The sequence below is a fragment of the Oncorhynchus keta genome, chromosome 4, assembly GCF_023373465.1.
Source record: "Oncorhynchus keta strain PuntledgeMale-10-30-2019 chromosome 4, Oket_V2, whole genome shotgun sequence".
In the NCBI taxonomy this organism is placed as follows: domain Eukaryota; kingdom Metazoa; phylum Chordata; class Actinopteri; order Salmoniformes; family Salmonidae; genus Oncorhynchus; species Oncorhynchus keta.
The window spans coordinates 76721598-76741597 of NC_068424.1; the positions used below are offsets into that span (position 1 = coordinate 76721598).

Sequence of the window (20000 nt, forward strand, 5' to 3'; positions counted from 1 at the left end):
GACACCATGTGAGTGAGTTTTCTCTTCATATTCTACACACCATAAAACACACTGGGAGAGGTACTCATCTATGAAACGTGCTCAGACAGTCCTCTGCATTCGTTAATTAACCCTGTTGGCAGTATATTGGGATTGTGAGATGGTCTGTTTTAAGAAGTGTACATCCAAATGCTGCATCTCACATTCATCTCTTTCAAGAGTCCCTGTGTGTACGTCCAGAATGTCATCCTATTACTTATATGGTGCACTACTTTTGACCAGATGCTCTAGTCAGAAGTAGTGCACTACATAGGGAATAGGGGGCCATTTCAGATGCACTACCAGTCCCTGGGCTCAGAGTCGTGGACAACAACAATACAATATCATTTTTGCTCCAGCATATTTAACCAATTGATTCATCGTTCAAAACAATTCCTAGGTCACAGCAATATAACAAGCTATCTTCTAATAATAAGTGACTTACTGTACAGTGCCTACAATAAACATATTTTAAAACACATTTAACCAGTAAAAACCTGGCCTGCAAGAATAATTAGGATCATCTGATCAAATTCCCTTAGCAGAAAAAAACTATTTATCATCTGTAGTATCGTATTCATTTTCTGTACGGGCACTTGGAAATGTGCTTGGGGTGCAAGTGATGGCTTTAGGTATCTCTCTCTCTTTGTGTCTTCTTAGTTCGTTACAGCATCTCAAATAAATGTACATGAATCAATCCTGTCTTTTTGTTTACTTGTCTGTTTAGTTGTTTAGTTGTTTAGTTGTTTTGTGTGTTTGTGAGTTGTGATTAGTTGCATTGTTTTAAGTAATTCTGTGAGTCTCTGAGTGTTTCATACATAAGGCACTGGAGTAAACCGATTTAAGTTCTTCACGCCACCAGTCCTGTCATGTCTTCATTGCAGATTATCGTCGCCATTTTCCGCCAGGAGAGGATTTAGCTGCAGTTCAGGAAACCCCCATCCAGACGTGTTTATGTTGTTTCATCATGGGGTCAGGAGTCACAGTCGTTGGTAAGGGGTACCGTACCTGGTCTAGCTGATGTGTATGATACCTGTTTTACAGGAAGGAAGTACAGGGATAATATCAATTGCATTTACTTGATTCCTCGCGTCCTCTCTCCTTGCCTCCTTCTCAAAACCAATTGGATGAGAAGTCAGTGGTCCCTCCCTTCTGACCTTCTCATTTGATTAGTTTTGAGGCGAGAGGACGTGAGGAATCAATGAAATGCAATTTCAAATTCTCACACAGTGACACATGGGTGATAGGGCTGTTAAATGGTGGATGAGATGAGATGTATCATTAGGTTGGAACGGTTGAGTCATGATGTGTGCCAGTATTACTTGGGACATTAGCTTAGCTATTAACGATTAGCAGATGCCGCTAGGACATTCTACTGAGTAAACTGAAACATTAAGCTCAATAAAGTGTGAGTGTTTACGAGATATGCTGATAATGCTGATTTCAATTTTTTTTCTGGATAAAAAAAGGGGCTTAGGTGGTGGGCGAGTCAGGGGGTGTGGAAGGGGGTGTGGAAGGGGGGCAAGGCCGGCCAGTTGGGGCGGCTGAATTTATAAATAATTTAGAGGCCCCCATCTTGACAGTGTAAAGAAATATTAGTATTAGTATTCATATTTGACCCGAAAAATGATTTACCTGTAGTCATACACGGTATATAGCAATGTCAAATCTGTAACATTGTTCGGGAATTGTAAATGTAAGGTTGGGTTGTCTGTTGTGGGAATGTCCAAGTCAAGAGTGATAAAGTGTTACGAAATCACACCAACAGCTTGACAAAAACACAAACAAACAAATGAATCATTCAACACCAACGACACCTCCAGAAGAAAAAAAATGATTCAGATGTCACAGAGACAGAATCAGGAAGAGAGCAGCGTCGTCATTACCCTTAGATCTTAACGCTCTCTGTCCCATACACGTTGTAGCCTTCTCTGTACGTGGCAAAGTTCTGGGGGTTGGTCGGAGGAGCTGGCTTCAATTTCTCAGCATTCTTTGCTAGTTTGAGCCGTTTGGTTTCTGCACGCGATTTGTAACAGAACTCAATCAGAGCCACCATCATGGCCAGCCCCAGCCCTCCAACCAGAATATAGAAGACTCCAGCCACATTGCTCAGGCTGAGAGCACTTGTCTTGTCCTGGGGAAGGTGAAGAACATAGTTAGAGGGTTTGTGGTGGAGAGAGTTCTGTAGAGAACAGTGCAGCCTACCAGTATGGCTCTAAAGCAAAGTATCTATTGGCCTCCAATTGATCCTTACAGTCTTGTTGAAATAACAGTCGAATACCTAACACTTGGTAACTCACATGGATACTCTATTATCAGACCCCTTCTACAAACTCTCTCTCTGAGATTGAAATGTTTCTGATGCTACCAATGGCAGATCATACTACAGACTCCAGAGGCTAATAGCAACAGAAGGTTGACAAAAGTAAAGGATGGCTGAGGTTGACTCTAGAAGAGGTCTGGACTGGTTTTCCTATAGTGGTCCAAGAGGTTGTGAGGAACATCTGAACACCATAGTCAGGCCACTCTCCGATGAAGGAGAGAGGAGTCACCGCTTTAGTTTGATCTAGGTGAATGTAGAGCTTCCCCTATTCTACAGGTCTTCTTCCATATCAGGAAGCTGCGGTCAGTAACTCACAGGTCAACATTTCAAGCCTTAGTCCTGAAAAAATAAAAATGTCTTGGTACACTGTGATACTGTGTAGTCAAATCTCTCTGACATCAAAACAGTCCCCAAAGCCATTTTAAGAACGGATTCAAACCATTCTGCTGCTGCTTATTCCCCAAACATGTTGATTGAAAATTTGTTCATGAGAGTTTTACCATTTGCAGTTTAACCCTTTGAGGTTTGACTGAGAGTCTATATCAGTGGAAAATAGATCTGTTAGTTCATTAGCCTGGCTATGGTCTCAGAGGGTTAAATGAGAGGTTTATTACGTTCTTAGACTTCATGTGGGGTGGAAACAACAAGATCTCTTCATTGCAACTCCTTGATCAGACAAAAACACCCCACGGGGCTGTAACATCTTACTGAAGTTAATTGGAAGCAGTCGCTCACAACAAGAACACTTTGTTTGTTCACCCCAAAACAGGAAGCTAAAGAACCCAATAGATACATTTCCATGCAATCTAGTAACAACACAGATAAATCAAATTTTAATTAAAAGTTTTAGTAAATAGAAACAGCAGCATAATGGTAAGAATATCATGAATGTAAAGTGTGAAAATGAGCAAAAATAGCACTTAATGTCAACAGCTAGTCAACAACTATTCAATGATGGTGTTTGATTATTTTACACAATTTACAATTTCCCCAAGCATATCCTAATGTAATTTACCATTACAGTTTGTGTGGGGGAAAAAAGCATGACCTATTTCTATAAAAATTACTTTAACATTAACATTAGCCCCCCCAAATAAATGACAAAATATTTTTGGGATGTGATTAGAATTGGGGATTTGAGCCACTTCTCCATTTTTGTTACATGTATGTGGCAGAATGTTGTTTGTATGAATAAATAACATACTAGGACATAACATACTAGGAGGTAAAGGGATAGACAGTATAGCTAATCTAGATGTTTTAGTATAGTTTAGTATTTGTTCATATGAACACTGGGAATCAGCACAGAAGACCTGCGGAGACTGACCTTACTTCCAGAGTCCTTGGTTCCACATTCACCCTTATCGTACCACCATTTGTTTTTCAGCTTGTCTAAGATGCCTTGTTCACTGAGTTTCAATACGGCAAGGTTTACAGGAGTTCTTCACGTGGGAAATAACATAAATAACATCATATTATGTTATTTTATGTTATTCATAACTTCATAGCTTACATTAATGTCATCACAAAGCGATCGAGCAGGACTCCTGGCCATTGTCACATCACAGAGAACAGGCATTCTAGTCTATTACCTTGTCGTCATTGACCAGCCCTAGTCTAGGGCCAGGGCCTGCTCCTATCGCTTCGAGTAATCGGCAGACGCTGGTAACAGGACGAGCAGGTACTGACTGTACACTCCGCTGGTCTGAGATTATCTAAAGCTGAGGAAGGTATTTGTTTGTGAGCACAGCAGAGTAGATGTCTGACCAGTACTTAACAAGTTTGATCCAACTAGAACCTTCTCTTGACTAACAGTAGCAGTAAAGGACTACATACAACTGTTTACGGGATATCTTCCCCGCCGGTAGAAGCAGAGGACACTCCTACTGCAACATCACAAAATGGCTCTGAGATTTGGTTGCAAAGACAACATCAACTTTGAATCTCAGGACACTAATAATGTCATGTATTTTGACATGAAAATCAGCATTAATAATATATAATAATATAATAATATATGCCATTTAGCAGACGCTTTTATCCAAAGCGACTTACAGTCATGTGTGCATACATTCTACATATGGGTGGTCCCGGGAATCGAACCCACTACCCTGGCGTTACAAGCGCCATGCTCTACCAACTGAGCTACAGAAGGACCACAAATACCATTAAAGGACCATTAGGACCATTAAAATAGTGAATAAAGCAAAAGGTGTTTCTCATGAACATTTTCATAAGAAGCGGTGCTGTTTATTGGTGGGGAAACCGTGTTGGATATAGGCTTTACTATATCCGCTTAGAAGGGGGATTACTGTCAACAGAACCAAGCTACAGTTTTATTACTGGTGTTTAAGCTCAGCTTTGGCACATCAGGGGAATAATACATGTGGTTTCTCTCTGTAATATGGTTTCATAAGAAGAAACTGATAAGTAATTGACAACATTTATTTAGGATATTCTCACTGCCTTACAACTGACATAGTGCCTTTAACTGTGCAAGATATAATCCAATACATATATATATATATTAAATTAAGCTATGATGCTATGATGCTATGATTTTATGATGCTATGATGCTATGATGCTATGATTTTATGATGCTATGATTTTATGATGCTATGATGCTATGATGCTATGATGCTATATGTGGAGTGAACAAATAAATAATGATGCATAATAAGGAAGACAGTTCATGCTCTATATAGTCGCTATAGAAACAGACTGGTGATGTTCTGTATAGACCCTATAGAAACAGACTGGTGATGTTCTGTATAGACCCTATAGAAATAGACTGGTGATGTTCTATATAGACCCTATAGAAACAGACTGGTGATGTTCTGTATATTCCCTATATAAACAGACTGGTGATGTTCTGTATAGACCCTATAGAAACAGACTGGTGATGTTCTGTATAGACCCTATAGAAATAGACTGGTGATGTTCTGTATAGACCCTATAGAAACAGACTGGTGATGTTTTGTATAGACCCTATAGAAACAGACTGGTGATGTTCTGTATAGACCCTATAGAAACAGACTGGTGATGTTCTGTATAGACCCTATAGAAACAGACTGGTGATGTTCTGTATAGACCCTATAGAAACAGACTGGTGATGTTCTGTATAGACCCTATAGAAACAGACTGGTGGTGCTCTACTCTACAGCCCCTATAGAAACAGACTGGTGGTGCTCCTACTCTACAGCCCCCATAGAAACAGACTGGTGGTGCTCTACTCTACAGCCCCTATAGAAACAGACTGCTGGTGCTCTACTCTACAGCCCCTATAGAAACAGACTGGTGGTGCTCTACTCTACAGCCCCTATAGAAACAGACTGGTGGTGCTCTACTCTACAGCCCCTATAGAAACAGACTGGTGGTGCTCTACTCTACAGCCCCCATAGAAACAGACTGGTGGTGCTCTACTCTACAGCCCCTATAGAAACAGACTGGTGGTGCTCTACTCTACAGCCCCTATAGAAACAGACTGGTGGTGCTCTACTCTACATCCCCTATAGAAACAGACTGGTGATGTTCTGTATAGACCCTATAGAAACAGACTGGTGGTGCTCTACTCTACAGCCCCTATAGAAACAGACTGGTGATGTTCTGTATAGACCCTATAGAAACAGACTGGTGGTGCCCTCCTCTTCAGCCCCTATAGAAACAGACTGGTGGTGCTCTACTCTACAGCCCCCATAGAAACAGACTGGTGATGCCCTCCTCTTCAGCCCCTATAGAAACAGACTGGTGGTGCCCTCCGCTTCAGCCCCTATAGAAACAGACGGGTGGTGCCCTCCTCTTCAGCCCCTATAGAAACAGACTGGCGGTGCCCTCCTCTTCAGCCCCTATAGAAACAGACTGGTGGTGCTCTACTCTTCAGCCCCTATAGAAACAGACTGTTGGTGCTCTACTCTTCAGCTCCTATAGAAACGGACTGGTGGTGCTCTACTCTACAGCCCCTATAGAAACAGACTGTTGGTGCACTACTCTACAGCCCCTATAGAAATAGACTGGGGGTGCACTACTCTACATCCTCTATAGAAACAGACTGTTGGTGCACTACTCTTCAGCCCCCTATAGAAACAGACTGGTGGTGCTCTACTCTACAGCCCCTATAGAAACAGACTAGTGGTGTTAAACTCTACATCCCCCATAGAAACAGACTGGTGGTGATCTACTCTACAGCCCCTATAGAAACAGACTGGCGGTGCCATCCTCTTCAGCCCCTATAGAAACAGACTGGCGGTGCTCTACTCTTCAGCCCCTATAGAAACAGACTGTTGGTGCTCTACTCTTCAGCCCCTATAGAAACAGACTGGTGGTGCTCTACTCTACAGCCCCTATAGAAACAGACTAGTGGTGTTAAACTCTACATCCCCTATAGAAACAGACTGGTGGTGCTCTTCTCTACAGCCCCTATAGAAACAGACTGGTGGTGCTCCACTCTACAGCCCCTATAGAAACAGACTGGTGGTGCTCTACTCTACAGCCCCTATAGAAACAGACTGGTGGTGCTTTACACTACAGCCCCTATAGAAACAGACTGGTGGTGCTTTACTCTACATCCCCTATAGAAACAGACTGTTGGTGCACTACTCTACAGCCTCCATAGAAACAGACTGGTGGTGCTCTACTCTAAAGCCCCTATAGAAACAGACTGGTGGTGCTTTACTCTACATCCCCAATAGAAACAGACTAGTGGTGTTAAACTCTACATCCCCTATAGAAACAGACTGGTGGTGCTCTACTCTTCAGCCCCCTATAGAAACAGACTGGTGGTGCTCTACTCTACAGCCCCTATAGAAACAGACTGGTGGTGCTCTACTCTACAGCCCCTATAGAAACAGACTAGTGGTGTTAAACTCTACATCCCCTATAGAAACAGACTGGTGGTGCTTTACTCTACAGGCCCTATAGAAACAGACTGTTGGTGCTCTACTCTACAGCCCCTATAGAAACAGACTGGTGGTGCTCTACTCTACAGCCCCCATAGCAACAGACAGGTGGTGCTCTACTCTACAGCCCCCATAGAAACAGACTGGTGGTGCCCTCCTCTTCAGCCCCTATAGAAACAGACTGGCGGTGCCCTCCGCTTCAGCCCCTATAGAAACAGACTGGTGGTGCCCTCCTCCTCAGCCCCTATAGAAACAGACTGGTGGTGCCCTCCTCTTCAGCCCCTATAGAAACAGACTGGTGGTGCCCTCCGCTTCAGCCCCTATAGAAACAGACTGGTGGTGCCCTCCTCCTCAGCACCTATAGAAACAGACTGGTGGTGCCCTCCTCTTCAGCCCCTATAGAAACAGACTGGTGGTGCTCTACTCTACAGGCCCTATAGAAACAGACTGTTGTTCCTCTACTCTACAGCCCCCATAGAAACAGACTGGTGGTGCCCTCCTCTTCAGCCCCTATAGAAACAGACTGGTGGTGCTCTACTCTACAGCCCCTATAGAAACAGACTAGTGGTGTTAAACTCTACATCCCCTATAGAAACAGACTGGTGGTGCCCTCCTCTTCAGCCCCTATAGAAACAGACTGGTGGTGCTCTACTCTTCAGCCCCTATAGAAACAGACTGGTGGTGCCTTCCTCTTCAGCCCCTATAGAAACAGACTGGCGGTGCTCTACTCTTCAGCCCCTATAGAAACAGACTGTTGGTGCTCTACTCTTCAGCCCCTATAGAAACAGACTGGTGGTGCTCTACTCTACAGCCCCTATAGAAACAGACTAGTGGTGTTAAACTCTACATCCCCTATAGAAACAGACTGGTGGTGCTCTTCTCTACAGCCCCTATAGAAAAAGACTGGTGGTGCTCCACTCTACAGACCCTATAGAAACAGACTGGTGGTGCTCTACTCTACAGCCCCTATAGAAACAGACTGGTGGTGCTTTACACTACAGCCCCTATAGAAACAGACTGGTGGTGCTTTACTCTACAGCCTCCATAGAAACAGACTGTTGGTGCACTACTCTAAAGCCTCCATAGAAACAGACTGGTGGTGCTCTACTCTAAAGCCCCTATAGAAACAGACTGGTGGTGCTTTACTCTACATCCCCAATAGAAACAGACTGGTGGTGTTAAACTCTTCATCCCCTATAGAAACAGACTGGTGGTGCTCTACTCTTCAGCCCCTATAGAAACAGACTGGTGGTGCTCTACTCTACAGCCCCTATAGAAACAGACTGGTGGTGCTCTAAACTCTACAGCCCCTATAGAAACAGACTAGTGGTGTTAAACTCTACATCCCCTATAGAAACAGACTGGTGGTGCTCTACTCTACAGGCCCTATAGAAACAGACTGTTGGTGCTCTACTCTACAGCCCCTATAGAAACAGACTGGTGGTGCTCTACTCTACAGCCCCCATAGAAACAGACTGTTGGTGCCCTCCTCTCCAGCCCCTATAGAAACAGACTGGCGGTGCTCTACTCTTCAGCCCCCATAGAAACAGACTGGTGGTGCTCTACTCTACAGCCCCCATAGAAACAGACTGGTGGTGCCCTCCTCTTCAGCCCCTATAGAAACAGACTGGTGGTGCCCTCCTCTTCAGCCCCTATAGAAACAGACTGGTGGTGCCCTCCTCTTCAGCCCCTATAGAAACAGACTGGTGGTGCCCTCCGCTTCAGCCCCTATAGAAACAGACTGGTGGTGCCCTCCTCCTCAGCACCTATAGAAACAGACTGGTGGTGCCCTCCTCTTCATCCCCTATAGAAACAGACTGGTGGTGCTCTACTCTACAGCCCCTATAGAAACAGACTAGTGGTGTTAAACTCTACATCCCCTATAGAAACAGACTGGTGGTGCCCTCCTCTTCAGCCCCTATAGAAACAGACTGGTGGTGCTCTACTCTTCAGCCCCTATAGAAACAGACTGTTGGTGCCCTCCTCTCCAGCCCCTATAGAAACAGACTGGCGGTGCTCTACTCTTCAGCCCCCATAGAAACAGACTGGTGGTGCTCTACTCTACAGCCCCTATAGAAACAGACTGGTGGTGCCTTCCTCTTCAGCCCCTATAGAAACAGACTGGCGGTGCTCTACTCTTCAGCCCCTATAGAAACAGGCTGTTGGTGCTCTACTCTTCAGCCCCTATAGAAACAGACTGTTGGTGCACTACTCTACAGCCCCTATAGAAACACACTGGTGGTGCTCTACTCTACATCCCCTATAGAAACATACTGTTGGTGCACTACTCTACAACCCCTATAGAAACAGACTGGTGGTGCTCTACTCTACATCCTCTATAGAAACAGACTGTTGGTGCACTACTCTTCAGCCCCCTATAGAAACAGACAGGTGGTGCTCTACTCTACAGCCCCTATAGAAACAGACTGGTGGTGCTCTACTCTACAGCCCCTATAGAAATTGACTGGTGGTGCTCTACTCTACAGCCCCTATAGAAACAGACTGGTGGTGCTCTACTCTACAGCCCCTATAGAAACAGACTGGTGGTGCTCTACTCTACATCCCCTATAGAAACAGACTGGTGGTGCTCTACTCTACAGCCCCCATAGAAACAGACTGTTGGTGCTCTACTCTACAGCTCCTATAGAAACAGACTGGTGGTGCTCTACTCTACAGCCCCTATAGAAACAGACTGGTGGTGCTCTACTCTACAGCTCCTATAGAAACAGACTGGTGGTGCCCTCCTCTACAGCCCCTATAGAAACAGACTGGTGGTGCTCTACTCTACAGCCCCCATAGAAACAGACTGGTGGTGCTTTACTCTACATCCCCTATAGAAACAGTCTGGTGGTGCCCTCCTCTACAGCCCCTATAGAAACAGACTGGTGGTGCTCTACTCTACAGCCCCTATAGAAACAGACTACTGGTAGTGCTCTACTCTACAGCCCCCATAGAAACAGCCGTATATATTCCCCCCCAAGCAGACACATCGATGGCTCTGAACAAACTTTATTTGACTCTTTGCAAACTGGAATCCATACATCCTGAGGCTGCATTCATTGTAGCTGGGGATTTTAACAAGGCTAATCTGAAAACAAGACTCCCTAAATTGTATCAGCATATTGATTGCGCAACCAGGGCTGGCAAAACCTTGGATCATTGATATTCTAACTTCCGCAACGCATATAAGGCCCTGCCCCGCCCTCCTTTCGGAAAAGCTGACCACGACTCCATTTTGTTGATCCCTGCCTACAGACAGAAACTAAAACAAGAAGCTCCCACGCTGAGGTCTGTCCAACGCTGGTCCGACCAATCTGATTCCACACTCCAAGACTGCTTCCATCACGTGGACTGGGATATGTTTCGTATTGCATCAGACAACAACATTGACAAATACGCTGATTCGATGTGCTTGTTCATTAGAACGTGCGTTGAAGATGTCGTTCCCATAGCAACGATTAAAACATTCCCAAACCAGAAACCGTGGATTGATGGCAGCATTCGCGTGAAACTGAAAGTGCGAACCACTGCTTTTAATCAGGGCACGGTGACCGGAAACATGACCGAATACAAACAGTGTAGCTATTCCCTCCGCAAGGCAATCAAACAAGCTAAGCGTCAGTATAGAGACAAAGTAGAATCTCAATTCAACGGCTCAGACACAAGAGGCATGTGGCAGGGTCTACAGTCAATCACGGATTACAAAAAGAAAACCAGCCCCGTCACGGACCAGGATGTCTTGCTCCCAGGCAGACTAAATAACTTTTTTGCCCGCTTTGAGGACAATACAGTGCCACTGACACGGCCTGCAACCAAAAGAGGAATACCTATGTGAGAATACTGTTCATCGACTACAGCTCGGCATTTAACACCATAGTACCCTTCAAGCTGGGTCTCGACCCCGCCCTATGCAACTGGGTACTGGACTTCCTGACGGGCCGCCCCCAGGTTGTGAGTGTAGGCAACAACATCTCCACCCCGCTGATCCTCAACACTGGGGCCCCACAAGGGTGTGTTCTGAGCCCTCTCCTGTACTCCCTGTTCACCCACGACTGCGTGGCCACGCACGCCTCCAACTCAATCATCACGTTTGCGGACGACACAACAGTGGTAGGCTTGATTACCAACAACGACGAGACGGCCTGCAGGGAGGAGGTGAGGGCCCTCGGAGTGTGGTGTCAGGAAAATAACCTCACACTCAACGTCAACAAAACTAAGGAGATGATTGTGGACTTCAGGAAACAGCAGAGTGAACACCCCCCTATCCACATCGATGGAACAGTAGTGGAGAGGGTAGTAAGTTTTAAGTTCCTCGGCATACACATCACAGACAAACTGAATTGGTCCACCCACACAGACAGCATCGTGAAGAAGGCGCAGCAGCGCCTCTTCAACTTCAGGAGGCTGAAAAAATTTGGCTTGTCACCAAAAGCACTCACAAACTTCTACAGATGCACAATCGAGAGCATCCTGGCGGGCTGTATCACCGCCTGGTACGGCAACTGCTCCGCCCAGGACACCTACACCACCCAATGTTACAGGAAGGCCATAAAGATCATCAAGGACAACAACCACCTGAGCCACTGCCTGTTCACCCCGCTATTATCCAGAAGGCGAGGTCAGTACAGGTGCATCAAAGCAGGGACCGAGAGACTAAAAAACAGCTTCTATCTCAAGGCCATCAGACTGTTAAACAGCCACCACTAACATTGAGTGGCTGCTGCCAACATACTGACTCAACTCCAGCCACTTTAATAATGGGAATTGATGGGAAATGATGTAAAATATATCACTAGCCACTTTAAACAATGCTACCTAATATAATGTTTACATACTCTACATTATTCATCTCATATGTATACGTATATACTGTACTCTACATCATCGACTGCATCCTTATGTAATACATGTATCACTAGCCACTTTAACTATGCCACTTTGTTTACATACTCATCTCATATGTATATACTGTACTCAATACCATCTACTGTATCTTGCCTATGCCGCTCTGTACCATCACTCATTCATATATCTTTATCTACATATTCTTTATCCCCCTACACTTGTGTGTATAAGACAGTAGTTTTGGAAATGTTAGTTAGATTACTTGTTGGTTATTACTGCATTGTCAGAACTAGAAGCACAAGCATTTCGCTACACTCGCATTAACATCTGCTAACCATGTGTATGTGACAAATAAAATGTGATTTAGATTTTTTTTTTTTTTTACATTATAATCAGCAGGAGACGAGAAGATTACAACTCCGTGTAAAACAGTATCTCCCTCATGGCCAATGGTAATAGGGTGACCCGGAAAACATTGATCAATAATGCAGTAATCTGTTAACATGCTACGTGATGCTGGAGCCTGAAACCCGACCTAGGTGATCAGAGATGTGGTGTGTGCCTCAGGATTATAGGTGATCAGAGATGTGGTGTGTGCCTCAGGATTATAGGTGATCAGTGATGTGGTGTGTGCCTCAGGATTATAGGTGATCAGTGATGTGGTGTGTGCCTCAGGATTATAGGTGATCAGAGATGTGGTGTGTGCCTCAGGATTATAGGTGATCAGAGATGTGGTGTGTGCCTCAGGATTATAGGTGATCAGTGATGTGGTGTGTGCCTCAGGATTATAGGTGATCAGTGATGTGGTGTGTGCCTCAGGATTATAGGTGATCAGAGATGTGGTGTGTGCCTCAGGATTATAGGTGATCAGTGATGTGGTGTGTGCCTCAGGATTATAGGTGATCAGAGATGTGGTGTGTGCCTCAGGATTATAGGTGATCAGTGATGTGGTGTGTGCCTCAGGATTATAGGTGATCAGAGATGTGGTGTGTGCCTCAGGATTATAGGTGATCAGAGAAAGGGTGTGTGCCTCAGGATTATAGGTGATCAGAGAAAGGGTGTGTGCCTCAGGATTATAGGTGATCAGAGAAAGGGTGTGTGCCTCAGGATTATAGGTGATCAGAGAAAGGGTGTGTGTGTGTGGGGGGGGGCAGGATGCTCAGGAAGGATGAGTCCAGGTAAGCTGGCTTTTCCCACAGTTTCCCGTAGAGCCGAGACGTCCGACTTATTGAGAGATACTGAGAAAGAAAAAACTTTGAACACAACAGATGATCACCAAACTTCACTCACTGTCCGTCTTTCACCGACGATGCCGTTGCTCATCAGAGATAAACACCGGATCTTGAGGTGTGCACGGTGAACGGTTAAGAGCAGTGGAGATCCAAATGCTAATTCATGTATGAATGTATGGTCAGCTCACATTTGGATCAAAACGTTTATCCATGACCCTGAAAGGATGGAAAACCATATACATACCTGAGCAGGTCCAGATGAAAGGCAGAGAAACATGTCAGAGAAGCAACGATATACTGCTCTTCTACTGCAGCCGTCACAGCTGTGAGCCTCAACATCACTCAGCATACTGACTATACAGCACAGATTATTAGCACAAATGCAAGGTTGAAAAATAGAGCTGCAAAATTCCTGTGAATTTCCCATAATTCCTAGGTTTTCCAGAAACCCCTATGGGAGTATTCCCTGAATAAGGGGGAGAATACGCAAGGAATGGAACCCTGCCAGAAGGAATCCTCAAACAGGGATTTCTGGGAAATCCTAGAATTGTATATTTACTGGGAATTTTTTTCGTTCGTGAAATTTTGCAACCGTATAGGACACGTATTTGTGTCCATTATGAAGATAAAACAGAGAAGCAGAGAGAGAAAGGTCAGGTGTTTTGGTTGGACATTACTAGATATTATAGAGACATTAGCCACGATGCTATTTTCAACATGTCATATTGGTGTAGCATTGCAGTTCCTGAGAATTCATGTCAAATGACCTTATAAAGTCATGACACCTTCTGTAAACCACAGTATCTGCCACAGATCGTCTGTAATCAAGCCACTTAGCTGACCTCATTCATTGCTTGAGTCACGGCTGAGTCATTAGTCATTCAATTGATCTAAACTGTAGCAAATGTCAATGCCCTCGTTAAAATAGCATGATGCAAGCTTCATGGAACATAGTGTAAGTATGTTGATACCAAGATGACAAGGCTAAATGAAACTCGTACTGCATCACCTATTCCCAGGATGGATACAGCCATGTCTCGTGACGAGAGTAGCAAACGGAAGAGAAAGAAACCGGATTATGGTTATTGGGCTTAATTCTGGCTCTTGGTTGTTCATGTTGCAATCAAGTGGTACATTGTTTGAAAACTTTTGACACCACCTACAATTGTATAGATTTTTTGCTAAAATCATTATGAAAAAGCAACCAATTATAGGGGCAGTTTCACCGTGTATAAAATCTCAATTGAATTGAATGTAATGGTACCACATGACCCACAGCCCTAAGAGATCAGACCTTCTCTTTCAGATTAGAATTCTCACGTTTGCCCATAATGCTTAGTCCCCTCAAGACTCCGCTGTTCGCCTCGCCTATCTGAGCTGCCTCAGTTGAGCAGCCATTTTGGGGGGTTTCAGCCAACGGGCTCTAGAGCCCAGCATGGCTTCTCTAGGCCAGTCGCATGGGATGTCCAGAGAAGCAGCTGTATGACATGAGCAGCTGGGAAGCCATGTTGTGTCTGACAGACAAGAATAATGGAATGAAATACAGACATGGCCTTCACAAGAGGAAGGCGGCAGTCTCTGGCATCTAAACGCCATGTTTTCATAAATAGTTTGTGATAAACTATTTATGAAAGGTATCTTATAAAATACATACTTATTATATAATATATGACTTACAACAGGTATATTTTAGTCAGAGATCCATCCAATATGACAGAGATACTGTTATATCTAAATAGACCTCACGCTGGCTCTACTTTCTCTACGCGGCATATAATACTTGACAGATATCATCTGCTGCACTGCAGATGTTAAAGACAGAGTTAAATCCATCTCCTCCTTTTCCAACTGCAGGACAACACTGTCCTCCTCGCATCCCTCCCATCACTGAGAAGCAGTGAAAATAACTAGACTTCCTCCTTGTCAAACACACAACCAAAAACTGGTCCACAGATCTGTATCCTTTCTCACACAACTGTCTTTGTCAAAACAACTCAGCTTAGCCTTACCAGTCCATCTCCTTTACTACACTTCATGCTACCTCTTAGCCTTACCAGTCCATCTCCTTTACTATACTTCATGCTACCTCTTAGCCTTACCAGTCCATCTGCTTTACTATACTTCATGCTACCTCTTAGCCTTACCAGTCCATCTCCTTTAGTCCATCTACCTCTTACTACCAGTCCATCTCCTTTACTACACTTCATGCTACCTCTTAGCCTTACCAGTCCATCTCCTTTACTACACTTCATGCTACCTCTTAGCCTTACCAGTCCATCTCCTTTACTACACTTCATGCTACCTCTTAGCCTTACCAGTCCATCTCCTTTACTATACTTCATGCTACCTCTTAGCCTTACCAGTCCATCTGCTTTACTATACTTCATGCTACCTCTTAGCCTTACCAGTCCATCTCCTTTACTATACTTCATGCTACCTCTTAGCCTTACCAGTCCATCTCCTTTACTATACTTCATGCTACCTCTTAGCCTTACCAGTCCATCTCCTTTACTACACTTCATGCTACCTCTTAGCCTTACCAGTCCATCTCCTTTACTATACTTCATGCTACCTCTTAGCCTTACCAGTCCATCTGCTTTACTATACTTCATGCTACCTCTTAGCCTTACCAGTCCATCTGCTTTACTATACTTCATGCTACCTCTTAGCCTTACCAGTCCATCTGCTTTACTATACTTCATGCTACCTCTTAGCCTTACCAGTCCATCTCCTTTACTATACTTCATGCTACCTCTTAGCATCCTCTCTGTGTGTTAGCCAAGTAAAGGTTCTTAGTTTGATCTTTTGTTCCATAGACTGGTCAGAGTCTGGTAAATGACAGAAAGGCTACCTTTGAGCCTGGTTGGGACTCAACATTTGTTTTGGGTTGGGTTGTACCGTAGCTAACAAAGCGCGTTAGAAAATCAAAGCGCTATAATATAAATCTAATCAATAATCAATGATTCCTATCGAGTATTATTAACAGCCTTGCCGATTACTCTGCACCATGGTACCCGATCTGGTGACATCGAGGCTGACCTTGGAGTCACCTCCTCCGCTGCCGCACTCTCCCTTGTCGTACCACCATTTGTTTTTCAATTTGTCCAACAGGCCTTGCTCATTCAGTTTTAACACTGCCAGGTTAACAGCATTTCTTGAAACGATAAAACATAACTTGTAAGAAAATGCACAGGTCCGTGAGAAATCTAATGCATAGTTAATGGTAGTATAGTAGTACTATAGTATAGTAGTAGTATCGTGTAGTTGTAGTAGTAGTTATAACGATAATGATGATCGTTGATAATGGTAGTTAGACTACCACCAATAGTGATTATTGTTATTGGTAATATTATTTTGAACTATTATATCTATTATGAAAATGATCTAGGTATGAAAATGACAAATTGTTTGACGAACATGAGCTCGATAGATCAGTAAGGCTTAGATGAAGAGCAGACATAGTGGTAAATATTGGACAGGAGTTATGAGGGGTTAGGTAGTTTAGAAACGGAAGTGTGCGGGACGGGGACACTAGTCATCATCGCTGAGAGGAAAAACAACAGCAGCAAACACCGTGCAATTAACATTCATAACAAGAGACAGCTTTTTAAAGGCGACGTGGAAACGCCGCTGAGCTGGTAAAAACATTCACAGTGATAACACAACCGTTGAGAAGGACAGCACACAGGACAGAAGGAAAGGTCGAAAGAGAGAAGAAACAGAGGAAGAGAGACGTTGAAATGATTTGTTAAACTCTAACACCCTGGAATGGATTCCGCTTTGGTTTAGGAAACAACAACAATAAAACACACATACAAATATAAACATCCCATAAATCACCATTTTAAATCAACCTCGGTATCCAAGAACAATAAAAGATATGATACCGTTACCTCTTTGGGTCCTTTCCAAAAACAATAAGGTAGAAGAGAAGAAGAAGAAGAAGAAGAAGAAGAAGGGCCAAACACAAGACATCAGGGTAGGTGGAATTCTATAACAACAAGGAGAATATCGTTATATTATCCCACCCACCTTAATGCTGAGCCTTTGGGCGTGGCCACACCGTATCCTTTAGAGTCGAGGTTTCCGCCCACTTTCATGGTGTCACAGGGTTTCCTCTGCTCTATGTACTCGTTCATGGTGGACTCCAGGAGGAAAGCAAACTTGCCCTTGGACTTTCGTACCCGGGCCACCCCGTCTGGCGTGGTCTTGACAAACACTGACGGTTCGGCCGATTTCATGTATGACCACATTTTCTCATAGACTGCTATTTTGGATCGCTGTTGAGACGGAGAGAGGGGGGGGGAAGAGGAGAAGAGAAATACTAGTTTAGACATCAACGTCCATCGTACGGATGTTGTTCTGTTTGGGTACCTCAAAGATCTGATGCAGGACACCTCAAGCCATCTTGAAGTGTTTATAGATATCTTGGAAGATTTAGCGGTATGTCTGCTGGTAAGTTCATGAAATCTTTTAGGCCTGTGCATACTCATGAGGAACAAAAGATGCACAGTTATTATTAGACAGTAACATTACACATGGTGGCATACGGCCTACAGAAGTCTAGCAAGTAAAGCGTTGATAACATAGTAATGACCCAAATACGAATTTATACACCATTAAGTGAACACAGAGAGAGAGAGAGAGAGAGAGAGAGAGAGAGAGAGAGAGAGAGAGAGAGAGAGAGAGAGAGAGAGAGAGAGAGAGAGAGAGAGAGAGAGAGAGCACATCAGAAGAGGACACAGATGAGAGTTCCCTGGTTTCCCAGTACGGTGCCTGGGGTTAGGCTTAGTATGCCTGCTATACAATCTGTAGGAGTGAAGAGAGGACTTCTTGCCATCTATAATAAGCAACAATTTAATTATTCAATGGCACTGGGTTCATTTTGGCAACACAGTTTCAAACCCCAGACTTCTGAATCCTGGTCTGGGCCAATGAAGAGAGAGAACTGTTCCCAAGTGGTAGTGTGTACTGTAGAGTGGATTCTCTCACAACTACAATACAGGTTCAATTTAGAATGCTATCTGAATGCTACCTGGGATCCATGGGATGTCCCTGCCCCCTAATCCCTAAGCCTAAACATAACCCCTGTCTTTACCTTAACCATAAACACAACAATAACCTTTACCTAACTTTTAACTTAACCCATACCAATTTAAAATTAAACTTCAATAGGGTAGGGATGTCCCAAGGATTCCAGGTAGCAACGAACAATTTAGGAGCTAGAGGAGTACAGGAAGTGGGCCAGTTGGCAACAGTCAATTGGACCAATGGGTCTATTGTCAATAGCCTATAGGGTAAGAGTATGAACAAGCTGTTGATATGGCAACACCAATCAGAGGCATTGTTACAGTGGTGTCAAAGATCCAATTGTCTGGGCTTCCTCCGAAGGGTCACTTTAGGTTCAAATACTGAAACAGTCAAGGACTTAATTTTGCCAGATCAAAGATTTGAAGAGCTTAAGGTGTATTGGATTATTAACTGAAGGCAGCACTTAGGTATAACCACAATATTTCTTAATAAGTCTTGAAGTTAAATGAATCATGAATCATGTCAAGGGGGTGACACTCTCAGTGTTCTCAAGCAGAGTAAACAGCACACCAACTCTGCTTTGAAGTAACAAATAGATGCTGTGGGAAATACAATAACAGCAGCACGCACACACACACACGCACGCACGCACGCACGCACACACACACACACACACACACACACACACACACACACGCGCGCGCACATTGAGCCCTGTGGCTTTGTGAGCAGAGTGAGACTTGTCCATTCTAAACAACAGATAGACCCATCAATGTCCCTAATTAATATACTGCCCCTGTCTGATGGCGGGGTTGGAATATCATCGGTCACAGAGCTACTGTGGATTTGCCAGGCCAACGGGGAGGAAATATCACCATGTGTGCTGCTATTTCGGAGCATGGTGTCCTAACCCATATCCCCCTTATAGGGCCATACAACACCCAGCATCTACTCAACTTTTTAGAGACTCTCTACAGGGCTCTCATCCCTGATGATGAGAGGGGTCTGTTTAGAGAGGATTTGCCAAAGTATGTGGTCATTTGTGATAATGTGAGTTTCCATCGATCAAACATCATAAGGCAATGGTTTGTGACCCACCCGAGGATGCTCGTAGAATTCCTCCCACCTTATTCACCATTCCTTAACCCAATTGAGGAGTTATTTTCAACATGGAGGTGGAAGGTGTACGATCGTCAGCCACACACACAGATGACCCTGCTGGCTGCAATGGATGCAGCATGTGAGAACATCACAGTAGACGCCTGCAGAGGATGGATAAGGCATTTCAAAATATTCTTTCCACGTTGCATTGGAAGGGTAAATATCCGGTGTGATGTGGATGAGAATATGTGGGCCGGCAGACAGGAACGTCTGGATGTGTAGAGACAGCACAACAGTGCTGCGGGCAAAGTTGTGCCTTAGGGGTGGTTTCCTGTGTTTCTTTCTAATTTAGTTTTTTTCTCTTTGTGCCCCTTGGGTTGTCCAGTCTCTTTCAATCAATAAACCACATACAGGCAGATGTAAATAGTATTGTTGAAATTGATATAATCCATAAAAGTGCAGCCTTGTGCATTTTCAATACAGTAACTGTCATCCAAACTGTAGCCTATGTTTACATCAGGTAATACTGTCAAAGTACACAGTTACATTGACAA

General features: G+C 44.1%; 1 protein-coding gene and 2 long non-coding RNA genes across 8 annotated transcripts in view; 1 reads left to right on the top strand and 2 right to left on the bottom strand.

Annotated features, from left to right (window-relative positions):
* The window catches only part of LOC118372190 (glutamate receptor 3-like), a 290884-nt gene that overhangs the window by 819 nt on the left and 270065 nt on the right, over positions 1–20000 (bottom strand). For 2 of the 4 annotated variants that reach the window (XM_052516184.1, XM_052516162.1), the window contains 4 exons: positions 17347–17594; positions 16354–16468; positions 1905–2152; positions 1–1051 (listed from right to left, as the gene is read on the bottom strand). The exon at positions 1–1051 is cut by the window's left edge and continues 819 nt beyond it. In XM_052516184.1, the coding sequence (XP_052372144.1) occupies positions 1907–2152; positions 16354–16468; positions 17347–17594 (609 nt within the window). In that variant the 3' untranslated portion in view covers positions 1–1051; positions 1905–1906. Of the gene's footprint in view, positions 1052–1904; positions 2153–3668; positions 3784–16353; positions 16469–17346; positions 17595–20000 lie in introns of those variants that run through there. The other 2 variants (XM_052516173.1, XR_008132255.1) reach the window with 2 other exon arrangements.
* Positions 12600–13092, top strand: LOC127928806 (uncharacterized). 3 transcript variants are annotated; one of them, XR_008132261.1, is made up of 4 exons: positions 12600–12765; positions 12838–12909; positions 12946–12981; positions 13018–13053. It is a non-coding gene; the product is annotated as an uncharacterized LOC127928806 (long non-coding RNA). The 3 variants fall into 3 exon arrangements; XR_008132256.1 differs by having other exon boundaries at positions 12838–12981; positions 13018–13092; XR_008132266.1 differs by lacking the exon at positions 12946–12981 and having other exon boundaries at positions 13018–13060.
* Positions 15358–16345, bottom strand: LOC127928812 (uncharacterized). The gene is made up of 3 exons (XR_008132282.1): positions 15707–16345; positions 15527–15661; positions 15358–15400 (listed from the first exon to the last, which is right to left on the bottom strand). It is a non-coding gene; the product is annotated as an uncharacterized LOC127928812 (long non-coding RNA).